This window comes from Anomaloglossus baeobatrachus, chromosome 11 (assembly GCF_048569485.1).
Source record: "Anomaloglossus baeobatrachus isolate aAnoBae1 chromosome 11, aAnoBae1.hap1, whole genome shotgun sequence".
NCBI classification, from domain to species: domain Eukaryota; kingdom Metazoa; phylum Chordata; class Amphibia; order Anura; family Aromobatidae; genus Anomaloglossus; species Anomaloglossus baeobatrachus.
In genome coordinates this window covers 122,527,637-122,546,953 of record NC_134363.1, presented here as the reverse complement: position 1 = coordinate 122,546,953, position 19,317 = coordinate 122,527,637, and the positions used below count along the sequence as shown (strand labels likewise).

At 45.5% G+C, this 19,317-nt stretch overlaps 2 protein-coding genes across 2 annotated transcripts; one reads left to right on the top strand and one right to left on the bottom strand.

The window, feature by feature from the left end:
- The first annotated feature begins 309 nt into the window (after nt 1–309).
- LOC142255840 (olfactory receptor 5V1-like) lies at nt 310–1,239 on the top strand. The gene has a single exon (XM_075327288.1). The coding sequence runs from the start codon at nt 310–312 to the stop codon at nt 1,237–1,239; it is 930 nt and encodes a 309-aa protein (XP_075183403.1).
- Nucleotides 1,240–17,218: 15,979 nt separating this feature from the next.
- LOC142255839 (olfactory receptor 5V1-like) lies at nt 17,219–18,148 on the bottom strand. Its single transcript, XM_075327287.1, has one exon. The coding sequence runs from the start codon at nt 18,146–18,148 to the stop codon at nt 17,219–17,221; it is 930 nt and encodes a 309-aa protein (XP_075183402.1).
- Nucleotides 18,149–19,317: the final 1,169 nt, after the last annotated feature.

The following is a 19,317-nucleotide window of genomic DNA, read 5'->3' as shown; positions in this document are numbered from 1 at the left end:
TTGCAATATCAGTCTATATAATAATACGGTAGCTGTTGACATATCATGTATCTTGAAGTGGCCATCCACAGAATTCACAGAAGCAAAATCCAAAAATGGCAAAATGACATAGTTCTGCCAAATATTTCACCCTCTCACTCTGCCCCCTTGCATTGCAAAGGGTCAAATATGTGTGAAAATCTAAAGTACAGATTGACAGGTATTTCTTAAAATTTCATCCACAATGGTTTTTCTTTTTTTCTTTTACTTATGTATTCAAATCCTTGATATTAATTGATATTAAGAATTTATTTTACTCAGGTGATGTGAATGATGGATGGTAACGGTACAGTAACAGAGTTCATACTTCTTGGGTTTCCGCCTCTCATTTCTGTGCAAGTTCTGTTATTTTATGTATTTCTTGTGTTTTACATGTTAACTCTTAGTGGAAATTTCCTCATTGTCCTCATAACTTCAGCCACAAAGGCTCTTCACACACCCATGTATTTTTTCCTCTGGAATTTGTCTGTTCTTGAGATTTTCTACACATCCGTCACCATTCCAAAAATGCTTCTTAACTTTATACAGAGGACCACCTCCATTACATTCAATGCCTGTGTAGCACAAGTGTATTTTTTCATTGCCCTCGGTAGCATTGAGTGCACACTACTTGCTGTAATGGCCTACGACCGATATGTTGCTATATGTAATCCATTACAATATGTCCTGGTCATGAACACGACAACATGTATAGCATTAGCCTGTGGCTCCTGGATCAGTGGCTTTCTCAATTCCATGGTCCACACTGTTTCTACCTTTCACTTAACCTTCTGCTCCTCTAACAGGATAAACCAGTTCTTCTGTGACATCCCACCATTACTGAAAGTGGCTTGTGGCAACACATTGCCTAGTGAGGTTGTTCTCTTTACTGTCGGAGGAGCTTATGGGTTTGGCTCGTTTCTTTCAACTGCAATATCTTATATCCATATTATCTCCACAATTTTAAAAATCAAGTCTACAGAGGGTCAGAAGAAGGCCTTCTCCACCTGTACATCCCATCTTACTGTTGTAACCTTATTCTTCGGGACATCTTTTTCTGCCTATCTGAAGCCTTCATCCAAGTATTCTTCAGAAGAAGGGAAGCTGATCCCTGTGTTTTATGCTGTTATTACTCCCACGCTTAATCCCATAATATATACATTAAGGAATAAGGAATTTAAAAAAGCATTTAGAAAAATTATCAGATTGAAAAGTTCATAATTGTAGTATGGGTTGGGTTGAAGGGCATTGATATTGAAAACCTGAGATACAAGTCATGCTAAACCTTGACTTCTACTGCTCAGTTGCCCACACTTCCAATCTTAGAGGACTGTCCTTTCATATAAAGTGTAAGTGCAAAATTTGTTGAGTTTATGCATTTTGTTTCCAAAATCTGATATTACCTTTCTAATGGTAACCTGCATACCATCTATAGCGGCAAAACACACATTACTATGGAGCTCATGAGTTAGGAGAACCTGGTGTCCTTTGGCAACGCCTCATTCAGACCCCCCAAATGGTACAATATCAATATTTACGAAGCAGATACTTTTGAATAGAATGGTGGAACAGGAAGCCATCAGCTCCCTGCTTCATCACTCATCCTGTTTGTCTGAGACTCAGCACTGCAGGTTTCATGACCTCACTGCATCAAGCGTGCTGCGTCATGTCTCAGGTCATAAAATGCAAAGATCAGAGCCGTAGGAAGAAGTGAGTAGATTTATTTTGCTTTTATATTAGTCTAAAATTTTAGGTGGCTGTGGGGGCGATCATTCTGTTTAGGGGGCTTGTGGGGAAATCATACATTGAGGAGAAGGTACTGTCGGAACATCATACGGTTTGTGTGTGTGAGCAAATTATTGTGGAAAATAAGTATTTAGTCACCTAAAAACATGCAAGATTTCTGGCTCTCACAGACCTGTAAGAGGCTCCTCTGTCCTCCACACATTACCTGTAGTAATGGCACATAGTAATTTTGTTTCTGGTGTCCTTTGACACCTCTTTGGTCTTTACCATAGTGAAGTTTGGAGTATGACTGTTTGAGGTTGTGGACAAGTGTCTTTTATACTGATAACAAGTTCAAACAGGTGCCATTACTACAGGTAATGAGTGGAGGACAGAGGAGCCTCTTAAAGAAGTTACAGGTCTGTGACAGCCAGAAATCTTGCATGTTTTTAGGTGACTAAATACTTATTTTCTATCATAATTTGCAAAACAAATCTTGCCAAATCAAACAAGGTGATTTTCTGGATTTGTTTTTTAATTTTGTCTCTCATAGTTGTGGTCTACCTATGATGTCAATGATGTCAATTACAGGTCTCTCTCATCTTTTTAAGTGGGAGAACTTGCACAATTAGTGGCTGACGAAATACTTTTTTTCCCCACTGTATATGTTTCTACCTCAGTTACAATGTACCTATAGAGGTGGTTGAGACCCTATGCTATTTTATGCTATATGTTGTTGCAGCACCCTGGGATATGCTACCCCAGTGATCTGCAGGATCCTAAGGCTTTCTGGAACACCCTATGCTGACAACCCACACCTCACACACAGGTAGGGGCACATTCCCTGAGACCTGGGCGCAGCATGTAGAGGGTTAACAGTGGTCAGATGTGAGAACCCATCCCTTAGCTGTTAGCCTTGGAATGGGGTGTGGCTTGTGGAAAGCAACAGGTGTTGCTAGGCAGAGTTGGGAGAGAGGAAAAACGACAGTTGAAGGAGTGACAGTTGAAAGGAGCCAGAGAGTGAGAGGGGTGTGAGGATTGTGAGGAGACCCCAAAAAGGCGACTAGGAGGTAGTAGCCTGAGGGTAGATAAATCCCAGGCACTACGCACGAGGGGGTACTGGACCCCAGAGTAGACAACAGCTCCAGGCGGTCTGCTAATCCAGCCGTGTGTGGTGACTTCCAGGGTACCACACCACCCATAGGCTCAGGGACACAGCCTCATATATAGGACCCGGGAGAGGGAACAGAGAAGTAGCCTACCCCACAAGGGACCGCGAGGCCTGTCATACTGGGCCCGGAAAACAAAGGAGCGGAGCGCCGCAGGTCACCGACAGCTTCAGGCAAGGGGACCATCAGCTCTGCATGTGCACGGAGGGCTCAACTGGGACTCACGTCAGCACTGGGACAAAGGAAAGTCGGATGACTAGCCATGCCAAACTACACTTGCAACATCAAGTGAGTAAATTACCAGTTAATCTGCAAGAACTGTGTCGTATTTATTACTGGTGCACCACAAGGCGCAGCACACCTACATGGGACTTAAGCCCCTACTGGCGGAGGGTGCGAACACACTTGCTGCTATACCATCTGTCCCTAAAACCACAGCAGCGGCAGCACACTTATTACCGCAACCCGCCAGTGGCGTCACAAGTGACATATAAAATAACCCTGTTACCGAGCACCCCCAGGTAACGGAACCGGGCACGGCCACCTGTGACAGCGATCCCCATTATCCACCACCCGGAACCGAGTATCCCAAGGGCCTGGGGTGTGGCAGCGCTCTACATTGTTTACCTGAACTTTTTTATACTAAACGACACGTATTATATGATATTGATTGTTATAAATGTGTGTTAACATGTAAATGCTGCTAGCGGAGTGTAGGTTATCAAGGTAGCAGAGTCGGGGCCATTTGCCAGTGGGCGGTAGATTGGATATTAGATAAGACAGGGTTAAGTAGAGCACTTTTATTATAATTAGACTGTATAGGTCCATGTTAATCATATATTTCTTGACTAGATCCCTAGTAGCATATAATACCTATGATTGACCTGTAGTCATACATTTTTCAAAATAGTCATTCTAAGTAGACAATATAATTAATAAATTCCTTTTATTAAATCTAAATATATATGGGTGTCACACAGTGCAAAAAAGTGTAAATTTTAAAAATTATTGTATAAAACAATTCAAGGGAAACACCGACACAGGGTAGCGTGATCCATATACAGCTGTTATATACAATGTTAGGCAATTATATGTAAGATTTTCATTGTATTTTTCACATGGGATAACTTAGTAGTCAGTTGCATAAAAATGTATATATTTTAAAGTGCATAGCATAGTGCAGATGAATGACATACATAAATCTCTTCATATATCACCATATATCATCATAATTAATGCAAAAAATCAGTATAACTAGGCTCACCAAAGCTATCTGACAATGGTTAAGGTTAACAATATTTCTTAATAGATTACCCACCAACTGTTATCTATTATTATATGGATCACACCGGCCTGCACCTCATCGGGTTTCGCCAAAGCTTCGCCCTGGAAGGTTAAGTAGAGGCAGAGGAGGAGTGACAGATGGCAAATGGGTTGGCTAGTAGTGTGGGCTTCATGGGGTGTCGGTTCTGAATAAGGTTCAAGTAAGAGAAGATGTGTCTACATTGTCAGGGCCACTCAGGCAACCCTGAGGTAACCTCGTGAAGTCCAGAAACTATAGCTCACCCCAGCAGGTTTAGAGAGCCTTGTGACCACAGAAGCTGTTGTGGCTAAGAAGTGCACGAATGTGTAAGGAAAGGGGGATTGGAGACTCTGACAGCAGCTTGAGGATGAGTTCCAAGATAGTGGAGGACAGGTCGAGAAAGAGTACCCCAGAACAAGTAAAATCAGAACAGTGAGGAGTTCGGCGATGTCTATTATAATAACGGTGTGAAGATAAAACTGAACAAGTTTGGCTGCCAAGTGAACTCTGGTGCTGCATGGGTTACTATTTTGTCTACGATGAGGACCGTTAGTGGAGTGATGAATGCCAGCCTGAAGAAACCAGTAAGTATCATGCATCCCACCCAATATCACACCCATATGCGGAGTCTCCTTGGAAAAGAAGCGTGGAGCCCGTCCGGCCCTGCGTTTGTACCTTCCTTCAAGTGGCACTGCAAGCAAGGTCGTTCCTGGCACAACCCTCCAAGAGGGGCTGCAGGAAACACACCTAAGACTAAAGGACTAATGGAAGTTAAAAAAAAGGTGGTAGGACATGGCCAGGGACCAGAAGTGAGCCCCACTCATTGTGAGTAGTAAAGAGGAAAGAAGTGCAAAACGGGCAGCTTTGAAGAAGTGGGCAGAAGAGCCGGAAGAGGCCCTGAAAATGGAGACTCCCCAACATTACATGTTGACGCCATTTCTGTACAATATGCAGAGCTAAATGGATTGAGACCAGAGTCTAGAGCCTTTTCTTGCAAGGGACAGCCGCTGATAAGGGCTTCATGCCCATAGCAGCCTCATCATACCTGGCAGGACTGGGTCGCCCAGATGGCCGCAGAAACCAAGTCAGTCAAAATTGGGGTCATCTCAGGGAGGACATTGTGCATTATTTTTGAATTGCAAAAAATTGTGAATTGCCTCAAGACGTTTATGGGTCATAGCCATGCAAAACACTGGAGTGTTAAATAAAACTCCAATATTTCCAAATTTCTATCTTCTTCACAATGCCCATGTAAAGATCAAGGCCCCAAAATTTTATAACTTCTACTACGTCAATGGGAGTCCAGTTAGAAAATGATGAAGCTAGGTTTTGGGTAAAAAATTGTTGGACACATAAATTTATTTCAGCCACCATGAAATTATCAGAGAAAAAGACTTTGAAAAAGTTGATTTCTCTGAAGCCAGCAATGTCAAATTGGATTCTTAATTGGGACACAAAATCAGGAAACCGTGGCTCATAATCTTCGGGGGGTGAGGTCCATATGGGGTATCTAGTGGTGAGTTGGTGATAAGGAGGAAGAGGAGGAATAGGAAAAATAAAGGAATGTGGGATCCTCTCCCTCACTATCAGCGTCGAAGGCAATGATGGCTCCTCGACTGAATACCGTCTTTGAGACGGGAGCAACATTTTATTTTTCTTGTGAGTGGTGTGTGTAAAATAACCTAAAAAGAATCTAGAAAGAAAAAGATAAAAATAAAATAAAAGAGAATATAAAAGTTTGGTAAAATAAAAAACACACTTACTAAACAGACGTTAGTAAAAACAAAAAAAAAAGTACTGAGCACCCCAACTGAGACTAACCTCGACTATATTCAGTAAAAAATACCTTAGTAGATGACGATTACTACAGTATTTTTTAGTGTCCCTTATCTAGCCCCATCAACTAATCTAAATTATTATTTGTATTTTATTCTTATTTTAATGTTTTTGGGAAAAAAACAACATCCAGATTTCGAACAGTGATGTGTGTTACTTATCAGCGTTCAACAGCTGCAGGACACAGACATGGATGTGGTGCAAAGCGGGGGAATAAAACGGACAGGAAACAAAAAAAAATCCTAAGCCAAAAGCGAGCACAGATGCTGATCAATGATATGCGTCACTGATCAGTGGCTTAGCGGCTGCAGGACACACACATGGAAGTGATGCAAAAAGCGGAGAGAAAAATGGACAGGAAAAAAATCCTAAGGCTACTTTCACACTTGAGTTGGACGGCTTCCGTTGCTATCCGCCGCCTTGATGAATTACGGTAACCGTTGCAGGAAACTGTTTTATTCCTCATAGACTTCTATTAGCTACGGATAGCAACGGATGGTCTTGCGTTGCATCCGCCCCACAGCGCATCAGTTGTTTTGTCGCTGACCGTCAGTGACCGCCAGGCAGATGGAACGCTGCATGTAGCGTTTTTCTGCGCTTGGCGGAGTGTCAAAAAAACGCAACCTGCAGGAATCTGTTGGCGTCCGTTGTTTTTATAATGGACGCCTATGGTGGCGAATTCCATTAGAATCCGTCATTTGACGGATTCCGTTAACGCATCCGTCTTTACACAACTGCGCATGCCCAGATGTGTAAAGTCAAGGAAACAAAACCTATAACGGATTGTGTTATTTTGTACGATCCGTAGCATCCGTTGTGCCACTATATGCAACGCATCCGTTGCATGCGTCACACAAAGCAATGCTACGGATGCCGTCCAACACAAGTGTGAAAGTAGCCTTAGCCAAAAGCAAGCACAGACGCCGATCAGTGATGTGCGTCCACTGATCAGCGCTCGGTGGCTGCAGGATGCATACATGATGGTGGTGTAAAAAGAGGAGATAAAAATGGACAGCAAAAAAAGTCCTGTACAAAAGTGAGCACGGACACTGATCAGTGATGTAAGCATCACTGATCAGCATTTAGGGGCTGCAGGATGCATTCACAGAGGTCGTGCAAAAACAAACTGCCAAAAATCGAGAGATCAAGTTCTGGTCAGTGCTTGGTGGCAAAAAGTGGAGTGGGGAAGGAATTAGTGAGAGGGGGAGGTAGAGGGAAAAGGATAGAAGGAAGAGAGGGAATGGCAGGATTGGGGTGGACTGGAAAAGATCAGGCGACAGGAACAAATGAGGAAAAGGAAAAAAATATCTTCTTTCTTCTTAACTAAAGGGGGCTTTACACGCTACGACATCGCTAATGCGAACTCGTTGGGGTCACGGAATTGGTGACGCACATCCGGCCGCATTAGCGATGCCGTTGCGTGTGACACCAATGAGCGATTTTGCATCGTTGCAAAAACGTGCAAAATCGCTCATCGGTGACATGGGGGTCCATTCTCAAAAATCGTTACTGCAGCAGTAACGAGGTTGTTCCTCGTTCCTGCGGCAGCACACATCGCTCCGTGTGACACCGCAGGAACGAGGAAGCTCTCCTTACCTGCCTCCCGGCCGCTATGTGGAGGGAAGGAGGTGGGCGGGATGTTACGTCCCGCTCAGCTCCGCCCCTCCGCTGTTATTGGGCGGCCGCTCAGTGACGTCGCTGTGACGCCGCACGGACCGCCCCCTTAGAAAGGAGGCGGTTCGCCGGTCACAGCGACGTCGCCGGGCAGGTAAGTATGTGTGACGGGTCTGGGCGATGTTGAACGGCACGGGCAGCGATTTGCCCGTGTCGTGCAACAGATGGGGGCGGGTACCCACGCTAGCGATTTCGGTACCGATATCGCAGTGTGTAAAGCCCGCTTAAGCAGCAGCAGAAAAAGTGGTAGCACAGGCCTAAAAACACTTGTGGCACAACAAATCCCAGCAGACACGCAGTAAAACAGCACGGTGACCGCTCTCCTAACATCTCCAAGCAGGAATGAGGCAGAGCAAATCGTTAACTGTGAGATCAGACCACATCTCTGCTTGCTGATTGGAGCGATTGCACATCATCGTACAATCACTCCAATCAGTGACGGGGCTGATGATGCTACCGTTGCCAGGTTACAGCCTGTACAGTGCTGTTCTAGCAACGAAAGTCTGGTAAACTCACCCCACCCACCTCCTTAGGATGGGTCAAAATGTTATGCCCAAGTCTCGGGCACCTAGCCAATCACATGAACTGGCCGAAATTATGTTGAATATGTTGGATTCAGTGGGATTGTCATTTTTAGCATGTTGATTCAACCAAAGCAGGAGAATTCTCCTCTATCCCAAGATCCAAGACTAGACTCTAATTTGGACAAAAGGTATTACAATTAAGAGCAATTGTGACACCCCTGGACTATCAGTCACAGGATATTGCACAATATACCCTCCCGCGCAGTATCCACCTCCCTCTTTGTCATGGGTCCCTAACCAAATGGTGTTGACTACATCAGCTAATCAAATCCTAGATACACCCTGCACCACACCCACCAGACACACCAGTGGACGGCTTGAGTGGAATAGAGTCACCCACCTAGGGGGTCAAGGAGGGGAGGTGAGGAGTGTAGTCAGTCAGTACTGAGTAGTGGGTTGGAGAGTAGCGCTCGAGCTGTGAGGAGCTCTGAGGAGGTTGGGAGTGGGGACTCCCATAAGGAAACTGTCTAGGTGGCAGACGGTGGTCTGGGCCTAGAGGAGTTGTACCCCCGGTTGCAGGGGATAGTAGCAAGGGGCACGGATCTGTCGAGCAGGACAGTCGGCGGCCTTGCACCATCACCGGGTTGGGACCAATGCACAACGGGGTACGTGGACCCTAGGTCGGGGAGTAACTGCATGCAACCCGATAATTCACCCGTGGAGAACGGAGCCTTCAAGATTCGCTTCCAACCGCTTCAAAATTGGGGCACTAGCACAACGAGGGGGATAGGACTTTCCATCCAATACGGTCCAGAAAATCTCAAGTGTGAGCCCCAAGAGCAAGCTCCCATACTTAGGCACAGTGGGGAGCGGGACCCGGCAAGTTTCACACTACCGGGACCACTAGAGAAGTAAACTTAGTGGCAGGAGGCAGGTCACAGATCACTAGATCACCAGGCAGCACCATTGGGGACGGGACCTGAACTAGCTCCCCTGAGGGGCAGCGGTGTGCAGAGACTTGGTTTACCCAGTTGTCAGTGTCATTTTAATGGACTGAGTGAGTACAAGAGTGACCCCTGCATCCCACGGCCTCTTTCCCCCACACCAAGACCCAGGGCATTTCCCCCTACCCATGTAGGGTTCTAACACCTGGCTGCCCCGATCCATCATCCCCGGGTACTCCCAACTGCAGCGGTGGTACTCCTAATTACCACACACCACGGGTGGCGTCACGAACTCTATAATCCCTTGTAAATACCCCCTTCATTTGAGTGGCTGCACGATCCCCGGGTCCGGAGACCCTCAAGCCACTGAGAACCCGGATCCGAGCAGCTCGGCTGCTGACACGGGGGACGGCACACAATTAATCTAGAGCGGTCAGCTGGTATAAGGGTTCCCAAGTACTGTAGTTAATGTAGTTGTTTGAGGGCCACTTAAAGGGGAAATTGGATTTTAGTGAATTTATTAGTTGTGTGGGTAATGTGACACCAAGGGTTTCAGATTTATTCAAATTGATTTTAAAATTGGACCACCTACCAAAATACTCAAGCAGCAACATGAGGGAAAGAAGAGAAGTATGTGGATTTGTGATATAGATTAGAAGGTTGTCAGCAGAAGCCAAGCATTTATATTCCTGCACGATGATTTTAACTCCCCGAATGTCAGGGCAGGAGTGTGTGATTTGCCTAAAGTGCTCTATAACTAGGATATACAATAGCGGAGGCTGAGGGCATCCCTGACATGTCCCATTTTAATAAACAAGGGGTTTAATAGCACACCATTAATCTTCAGCCTGGCCGATGGGGATTTGTACAGAGCAAGTACTTTTGAATTAAAAGACGGGTCAAAGCCCATGTGATTTAAGGTTTGATGATAGAGCTGGCCAAGAGAGCCTATCAAAGTCCTTGTTGGTGTCCACAAATAGGATAATAAGGGTTGGTTTATGTGTATAGGGTTATGGGCAAAATACCAATTTGTATAATGTTTATGCATAATTGTGGGAGGGTTGCTAGTTTTGAAGTGGGTTTCCTGAAAACAAACAATGTGTACCTTTTGTCAATGGAAGTGATGGTGAGTTTGGGCTCGTTTTTCTAGGGTGTTCAGACCTTTCGCATTGAAGGAAGCAATATTTAGTTGATGTTTAGTTATCTGTTTACTTTGTAAAAATGAGATTTGAATCCCGTACGTGGTAAGGGAAGAAAAGGTATAAATTATCAGATGAAGAATCCATAAGAAGACAAAAACATAGCAAAGCAGAGGGACAGCCTCTGTTCATTTGACTACTACAATACGGTGGCGCCCCTGAGGTTTCAGTCGCCACAGGGTATTGCATCCCACTTAAGGTGCAATACTAATCCCAAGTAAGGAAAAGGTTAATCACAGGTGTTTTTCACATTCAAAAACCACACACAGTTAGGTGCTTTCCCACTGAGATTAGCCTAGGGTAGACAGGGGGGCTGGCCATCACGAGGCATGGGACTTTCCTGGTCACTAGGACAACTACCTGGGGGGCAGGCACCACTTGGGGAAAAGAAAGGAGCATCTTCACACTTGAGCAGTTACCCCCAGGCACAGCTTGGGGTGAGTAGCACAGTCAGGACCTCGATCCAGGCATCACCTTAAACTTCTGGGAGCACTACAAGACCCGAGGCTTGGAGCAGGCAGGTCAGCCAGGCTCTCTACAGCTACAGGGGATTCCAGGGTCTGCGAAGAGTACAGGAAACACCTGCGGCCCGTTCCATATTCCATACTTGGGATTAGAGGGACCCCGACCAGAAAGAACACACAGTGGGAACACCGGTGGCGACCTCTGAATTATCCGGTATCAGCTGAAGCCCATCACGGCAGAAAGCGGTACTTCGTGGGCGGCTATCATACAGTGAGTAAAGACCTTGAACCGCAACCACTGCGTCAGCTTATCCTTGCCGGCGCCAACGACCACTACCACCACCATCATCCTCCCCTGGGGCCTGGCTCTAACTGTGGGGAGCCGAACTATCCGAGCTGCGACACCATCTGCCCCAGAGGGCAGCACCCGCAGCGGCGGCTAATCCCTAGCCGCACACCACAGGTGGCGTCACAAGACAACTGCTTCCAATATCCTCAACCCCTTCATCCTCATCATCCCACTATATCCCACCATCGATCCCTTCGTGGACACCTCGGAGCCACGAAGTCGGGCAGAACCAACCGTGACATCCACTGACCCCTACCGGCCCGGTTACGAGTATTCCCAAGACCCCATTCACTATCGTGAATAAGCAGCATATTTAGCCAGGCCGAGCCAAACAGAGGCTTCCAACCTATAAGGGGAAAAACATTGGTAGTAATGATACAAGGCAACACCTAAGTAAATTAAATAGTTGTAAGGTATAATATCACTGGCAACTAAATGGTGATTCAATCTGTCATAGATAATGGGCATGCACATAATAAATTAAAATGTAACCAGATAGAGGACTTAAGATTGTTATATAATACTTGCAGGCAGGTACATATAATGCAGAAGCAAACAGTATGAAATCTGCTCTAATCATGGCCCATCAGGCATGGCACCATCCAAAAATGTAGTGCGTATAGAACAAAGAACATGGAAGGAAGTGCTTAAGTTCAAGTAAAATCCAGTACAGTGGAACCTTGGTTTAAGAGTAACTTAGTTTGAGAGTATTTTGCAAGACAAGCAAAGCTTTTTAATAATTTGTAACTTGGTTTAAAAGCAATGCTTTGCAATAAGAGCAAATTCCCACCGTGCACACTTCCGGTTCTGTTCTTTCACCGCGCTCTGACCTGCTCTGGAGGTAACTTTATGTACATATGTACTGTATACTATATACAGTTTACCATTGCACAGTACAGTATATGGCTATTTTCACACCTCCGTTTTTTTCTATGCGGCACAATCCGGCACTTTGCAGGAAAAACGCAACCGTTTTTTTTTTGCTGCCGGTTGCGTTTTTCCTGCATAGACTTTAATTAGTGCCGCATTGTGCCGCATGGCCTTGCGTTCGGTCCGGTTTTTGCCGCATGCGGCAGATTTAGCCGATGCGGCGGCCGGATAGAACGTTGCCTGGCACGTTTTTTTGTGCGGCAAAAAAAAACCGCATCGTGCCGCATACGGCAGATGCGGCGCTTTTCTCAATGCATCCCTATGGATGCCGGATGCGGCGCGGTGCGGCAAAAACCGCATCCAGACGCCGCATGCGGTTTTTGCCACTGCGCATGGTCAGTAGCATGACGCAAGCGGCAAAAACCGGACGTGCCGCATGTAAAAAACGTATGCAAAGGATGCGGTGTTTTCGCTGTATCCGTTGCATAGGTTTCACAGCCGGATTGAGCCACACGGCTCAAACCGGATGTGTGAAAGCAGCCTATACTATACAGCATATCTATCAATTTGCATTTGTGAATACAGTACTGTACTCTCTTTAGGCTAACCCGTACAGCACATTACTTGTACTGTACCTCTCGCACACCAACAAGTCTATTGTAAGCTAATGTGCAGTTTAATTTGTTTTATATGTTATTTACTGTACAGTATTTTGTATTAGTGTACTGTAATAATTTTATATGAATACAGTACATTAGGTTGTATTACTGTAATAAATTTGTATAAATACAAGTATTTTTGGGTTGTGGAACGAATTGTCTGCATTTCAATTATTTCCTATGGGAAATTTTGCTTTGATATGAGTAACTTGGTTTAAGAGCACACTCCCAGAACCAATTATGCTCGTAATCCAAGGTTCCACTCTATTATCATTCAAGAGTCTGAGGGAGGATGAGCCTATTTTGGCACTTTGTCGGCCATCTCTCGGAGGAAGAGCGGTTGAGGAAGAGGCAGGAAGGCCCCTCAACTGTGTTTCGGGTCCAAGGTTCACAGCGGGCCAATTAGGTAAGAATATTTTGGGTAGGTCCAGGCCTGATGGAAAAGTTGGTAAATTCTCCAGGGAACCCAGAGTGAAGGATTGAGAGCCTTTTTGAACTGTTAAGGAAAATGGGAAGCCCCAATGGAAGAGGATGTTTCATTCTCAAAGGGGGTTCAGAAGAGGGCTATGTGCAGATTTCTGAAAAAGGTGTATCGGGGGAGGTCTGGCATTGTCAAATAGGATGAGCGTTATATTAGAGGTTCAATTATTTGCGGGATGCTTGCAGGATGGATTCTTTCAAAGCAAAAAAAATGTACAAAGCAAATTTTGTTCCTTGGGCGGGAATCGTTTCTGTCAGGTATGCATAGAGCTGTATGGGCCCTGTCAAGTTCAATATGGGTGTGTGGCGGGCTTCTGAGAAGGCCATTGAAAACTAAAGTAAGCACAATAGGAATGTCCACATTAGAGACCTGTATTTGTGATGAGTGATGAGACACTGTGTGCTTCAGAGCTTTGAGGTCCAGGATGGAGGTATCTGTATTATGTGTTAGCGAGTCGACTATAGAAGTAAGAGTACAAAGACCGGAATGAAATTGATTGAACTCCTGCTTGCATTCTGCTACTATTTGAGTGGCTAAGGTGGGTATGTCTTGTCTCCTGGCTATGGCTTCCATTAGTAAACAGAGATCTCCTAAGAAAGCTTGCCTGTGGACGTCTGTAGGTTGTTGTAGTGTGGATATTTGATCCCTGCAGAAATGTCATTCTACCAGGATTGTATCTGGGGCAGTTGGTTGTGAAGGGGGATAGTGATTCATAAGAGGCACCTATCCCCAAAGGAGGTCCTACCGAATGCAACAAGACAGTGGGGTGATGTGAAAGTTCCGACTCTATACTAAGTGAGGGCTGTGATGGTTTGATATTGTGGGTTGTGTATCAGTTTGTGTAGGTTCGTATTTTAGGCATGGTGCTCTGTCCATTCTATATATTATTTGTTCTGTCTGCAGGTTAATAACCCCCTGCAGTGCTTCTGTCTCTACGTGCCGGGGAGGTGGGCCTGGAACACACCCAAACTCTCTGCTTACCTGAAGGATTATTCAGTCTGGAGAAGGACAAGAGACAAGCAGGAAGATTCATCCTCTGGTGGAGAAGCTGCAGCTCCCCAGAGAGATCTGGACATTTTTCGCTTACTGGACTATATCCGTGTTCCTGGACTATTTTACAATCTGCGTGGTGAATTATTTTTATGGACCTTTTGATTTGCTTGGAATAAATGTTCTTTGAATTGCTCACTCATCTCTCGCTCTGTTGATTTGATTGTGTGATACTAGAGAAGAACCCCGTGAGAACTGGTGGCAGCGGTGGGATTAACAGAGCACATTCAAATAAATAATTTTAAAAACCCAACATGTGGTCCCCCCAATTTTGATAACCAAGCATGATAAACCTGACAGCTAGGGCTCATATTCTCAGGCTGGGGAGTCCATGGCTATTGCGCCCTCCCCAGCCTAAAAATAGCGGCCCAAAGCTACCCAGAATTGTCGCATCCATTGGATGCGACAATTCTGTCACTTTACCTGGCTCATCCCGATTGCCCTAGTGCACTGGCAATTGGAGTAATACAGGGTTATTCTGAGTCTGCACTATGACTTCAGTATGTATGTAGCAGAGCTAGGATCGTTGTGGAACCTCATGTGAATTACATCCGACTTGCAGTGGTATTTTGGGGGTTAATAAAGGGGTAAAAAAAGGTGTTTTTTGTATTTTATATCAAATTAAGGTTTTATTCAGTGTTTTTGTTTATTTCTTTTCCCTTACAGGTTAGTAATGGGGTGGGGTCTCATAGACTCTTCCCATTACTAATGTAGGGCTTAGCGGCATCTGTGAGCTGTCATTAACCAATTATTACCCTAACTGCCCGGGCAATCGGGATGAGTTGGGTAAATTGCTGGGATTGTTGCATCTAATGGATGGGGGGGACCACACAACGTTTTTTAAAAATTATTTATTTAAATACATTTTTTTAAAAAGCTGCATGCGGCCCCTCATATTTTGATATACAGCCAAGATAAGCGCACGAAGGGGGCTGCAGCCTGTGTTTTATCTGAGATGGGTATCATTATATGGGGACCCTACGCCAATTTTTTCATTTTTGTTTATTTATTTTACATTGATTTAGGGACACACACAGTGCCTGTGATTGCAAGCAGTCAGACACACTGTCACAAAGGGTGGGTTAATCACACACGTTGAGACTGCTGGTGGGTGGGGGAAGCAGTGCATATGTATGGAGGAGAATGAGCGGCCCCGGAGGTAGTGTTGTAGCCATGCATAGACTGGTAATTATAACACGCCTGCTGTAATCCCACTACCCTTTTCAACCACCATTTTAAAGTGCATGATTCAGGACCCATAGACATATATGGGGAGTGGTATCCATGTAGATGTAGTCGGCATCAGTTCAGGGGCGGAAAGGGTTGGATCTGTTGATCCTGGATATCTGGGGGTCTGCCCATCACTAGTCCCTAACATTAGAAGACTGTCTAAGAAATCAGTCTACTTATGAGGTAAAAAAAATCAAAATAGAGCATGGGTTTACTGGGGGCGACATTGTGGTAACAAATTAAATTACATGTAACTAAAATAAGTGCATATGTGACGCCCCTGACTCTATCAGGGTGTCACAGGGAACTGCACTCCTTTCTCTTATGGTGCAGAACTCACCCTCCATAGTTCTGGGTTCCTACACACTGGTATTGCTTCCATCAGCACTCAAATCCTAACACACCTCACACCACACCCTGTCAGGCACACCAGTTGGTGGTGTAGCTGGAAAAGGGCCACCCGCCTAGGGGTCAGGCAGACTGGTGCGAGGAAGGAAGTGAGTTAAGTAGTAGCTCCCAAAGAGTGAGGAGATGGGAGTAGCAGCTCCCTGGAGTCTTAGCCATCAGAGAGTGATTTGCTGAGAGAGTTGGAGTTCCCTGTGTGACCTTGGTTAGGTCGCAGACGGTGGTCTGAGACCAGAGGAGTCGGAGACCTGGTCACAGGGTATTGGAAAAGGGTGTACTGGCTTAGTTTTGGAGAACGGTCGGCACTAGAAGTCCAGTAACAAGACAGGTACCGAGCACGGCGGGGTACAGGACCCTAGACCAGGGAGTAGCTTCACGCAACCTGATAATTCAGCTGTGGAGGGTAGTCTCTTTATGAACTTTCCCCAAGAGCTCAGAGATCGAAGGCACTAACACAATGAGGGAGATAGGGCTTTCAAGCTTATGCGGCTTACAGAAATTCCAAGTGTCAGCCATCGAGAGCACAGCTCCACTATACCATTATAGGGAGTGGGACACTGACAGCTTCAGGCCGAAGGGTCACTTAGGAAAATCTACAAAATTGTGCATGGAGGCAGGTTCCGGACAACTAAGCAATACCAGCTGAAACGGATACCTGGACGAGCTCCCCCGAGTTGGAGTGGCACCCAGAGACTTGGTTTACTTCTGTGTCAGAGTCTGCTTAATGGTTGCACCAACGTCTACACCCCTGAGTGAGTACACTGCACTCCTTGCATCCTGCCTGCCCGCATAGCCCGCACAACGCTAATCTCCAGACTCCCGGGGTCTCCACTGCCCGTGGAGGGATCACCATCTGGCTGCCCCACTCCATCTCCCCTGGGTACTTCCATCGGCAGCAGCGGTACTCCCCTTACTGCAAACCACGGGTGGCGTCACAAACTATCCCTTGTAAATAACCCCCCTTTACATTTGAAGTAACCACAAGCCCCTGGGTCCGGAGACCCTCGAGCCACAGCAACCCTGGATGCGAGCAGTTCGGCTGTTGCAAGGGTGGCACACATACTTGCCCATAATTAGAGAGGAACCTCATCTGGTCCCACCACCTTTGTTACTGGTTGGTGGGGGCAGGACCCCCCTCTCTTCAGAGAATCTACATTGTTTACAAATAGACACTTTATCTAGTGGTCATGGAAGTAATGTTGAAAGGCATAAAAAATCTTGATGCAAAACCCGCCATCATAATGGGCTTTTGTTCCTCTTTTCATCTATGTAAACAAATGCATAAAATTCCATCAGTTTGTTGATTATTACCCCAATTTTATTTAAAATGATCTTTCCAGGATAAAGCCTTTACCAGTGCCCTCCTGACCTCTTGGTTTCTCAGACAATAAATAACTGGATTAAACAAAGGAGTTAAAACACTGTACAGAACAGAGGAGAGCTTCACAATGTCAAATGAATCTCCAGGTGCCGGTCCGATATAGTTGAAGTTAGCAGTCACATAGAACACTGTAACGACGATGAGGTGGGACGAGCAGGTGGAGAAGGCCTTCTTCCTTCCAATTGATGACTGTATCTTCAAGATACTAGAGATAATTTGTACATAGGAAGCAATAACAAACACAAATGGTGTCATCCCTAGAAAGACACTGACTATATAAAGTAACAACTGACTAGTGCGTGTGTCGGTGCAGGCCGCATTTAACATGGCTGGCACATCACAAAAGAAATGATTGACATGTCGAGCTTCACAAAAGTTCAGCTTAGAGGTCATCAAGGTATGAAGGACTGAGTTTAAGAAACCACTAAACCAACATGCACCTACTAAATACGAGCAAAACTTCTTATTCATAATGACCGGGTAATATAGGGGGTTACATATGGCTACATATCGGTCATAAGCCATTGCGGCCAAAAGAAGACATTCTGACCCTCCAAGAGAGACAAAGAAGTAGAGTTGGGTGAAGCATCTATTAAATGATATTCTTCTATTTCCAGTGATGGCATTGACCAGCATAGATGGGAGGGTGACCGTAGAATAGCAGATGTCTAAAATGGATAAATAACTCAAGAAGAAGTACATAGGCGTCTGGAGATGATTGTCAATCCTTATAACACTAAATATAATAAAGTTTCCCAGCAGAATCATTGTATAGATGGTGAGTATAAGAAATGACAGAAAAACCTGTCCACCTGAATATCCTAATAGAATAAAATCACAAAAATAAGTTTGGTTTATGAGAGCCATCCAACGCTGAACCAAATTCTAGAAAAAAAATGATTATGATCACAATTGGAAAAATTATTTTATGTTTTGATTAATTAATATGTGACTAAATTTAAAGAGGTTTTCACTACTAATTTAAACTCCTTTCATACAACCTAACTCTGTTGCCACTCACTCAGAGGTAGCCCCACCAATAACATGTGCTGCTCAGACTGCTGCCACTCACTAAGAGGTAGCCCCACCAATAACATGTGCTGCTCAGACTGCTGCCGCTCACTGAGAGGTAGCCCCACCAATAACATGTGCTGCTCAGACTGCTGCCGCTCACTGAGAGGTAGCCCCACCAATAACATGTGCTGCTCAGACTGCTGCCACTCACTGAGAGGTAGCCTTGCCAATAACATGTGCTGCTCAGACTGCTGCCACTCACTGAGAGGTAGCCCCACCTATAACATGTGCTGCTCAGGCTGCTGCCACTCACTGAGAGGTAGCCCCACCATAACATGTGCTGCTCAGACTGCTGCCACTCACTGAGAGTAACCCCACCAATAACATGCGCTGCTCAGACTGCTGCCCCTCACCAGAGGTAGCCCCACCAATAACATGCGCTGCTCAGACTGCTGCCACTCACTGAGAGGTAGCCCTACCAATAACATGCGCTGCTCAGACTGCTGCCACTCACTGAGAGTAGCCCCACCAATAACATGCGCTGCTCAGACTGCTGCCCCTCACCAGAGGTAGCCCCACCAATAACATGCGCTGCTCAGACTGCTGCCACTCACTGAGAGGTAGCCCTACCAATAACATGCGCTGCTCAGACTGCTGCCACTCACTGAGAAGTAGCCCCACCAATAACATGTGCTGCTCAGACTGCTGCCACTCACTGAGAGGTAGCCCCACCAATAACGTGCGCTGCTCAGACTGCTGCTACTCATTGAGAGGTAGCCCCACCAATAACATGCGCTGCTCAGACTGCTGCCACTCACTGAGATGTAGCCCCACCAATAACATGCGCTGCTCACACTGCTGCCACTCACTGATAGGTAAAATAGATCAGTCACTCCAAAATAGATGCGAAAAAGAAAACTTTCTTCAAAATGTAGAGCAGTTCAAATTTTGCAAGACGTTTCGATCAGCGCAGTGACCTTTGTCAGTAAAATTGGCTACATATAGAGAAGTAGATTATCCAT

Excerpts from the sequence above, each read along its gene's own strand:
- LOC142255840 (XM_075327288.1), top strand. The coding sequence starts at position 310 with ATGATGGATGGTAACGGTACAGTAACAGAGTTCATACTTCTTGGGTTT.
- LOC142255839 (XM_075327287.1), bottom strand. The coding sequence starts at position 18,148 with ATGGCTCTCATAAACCAAACTTATTTTTGTGATTTTATTCTATTAGGA.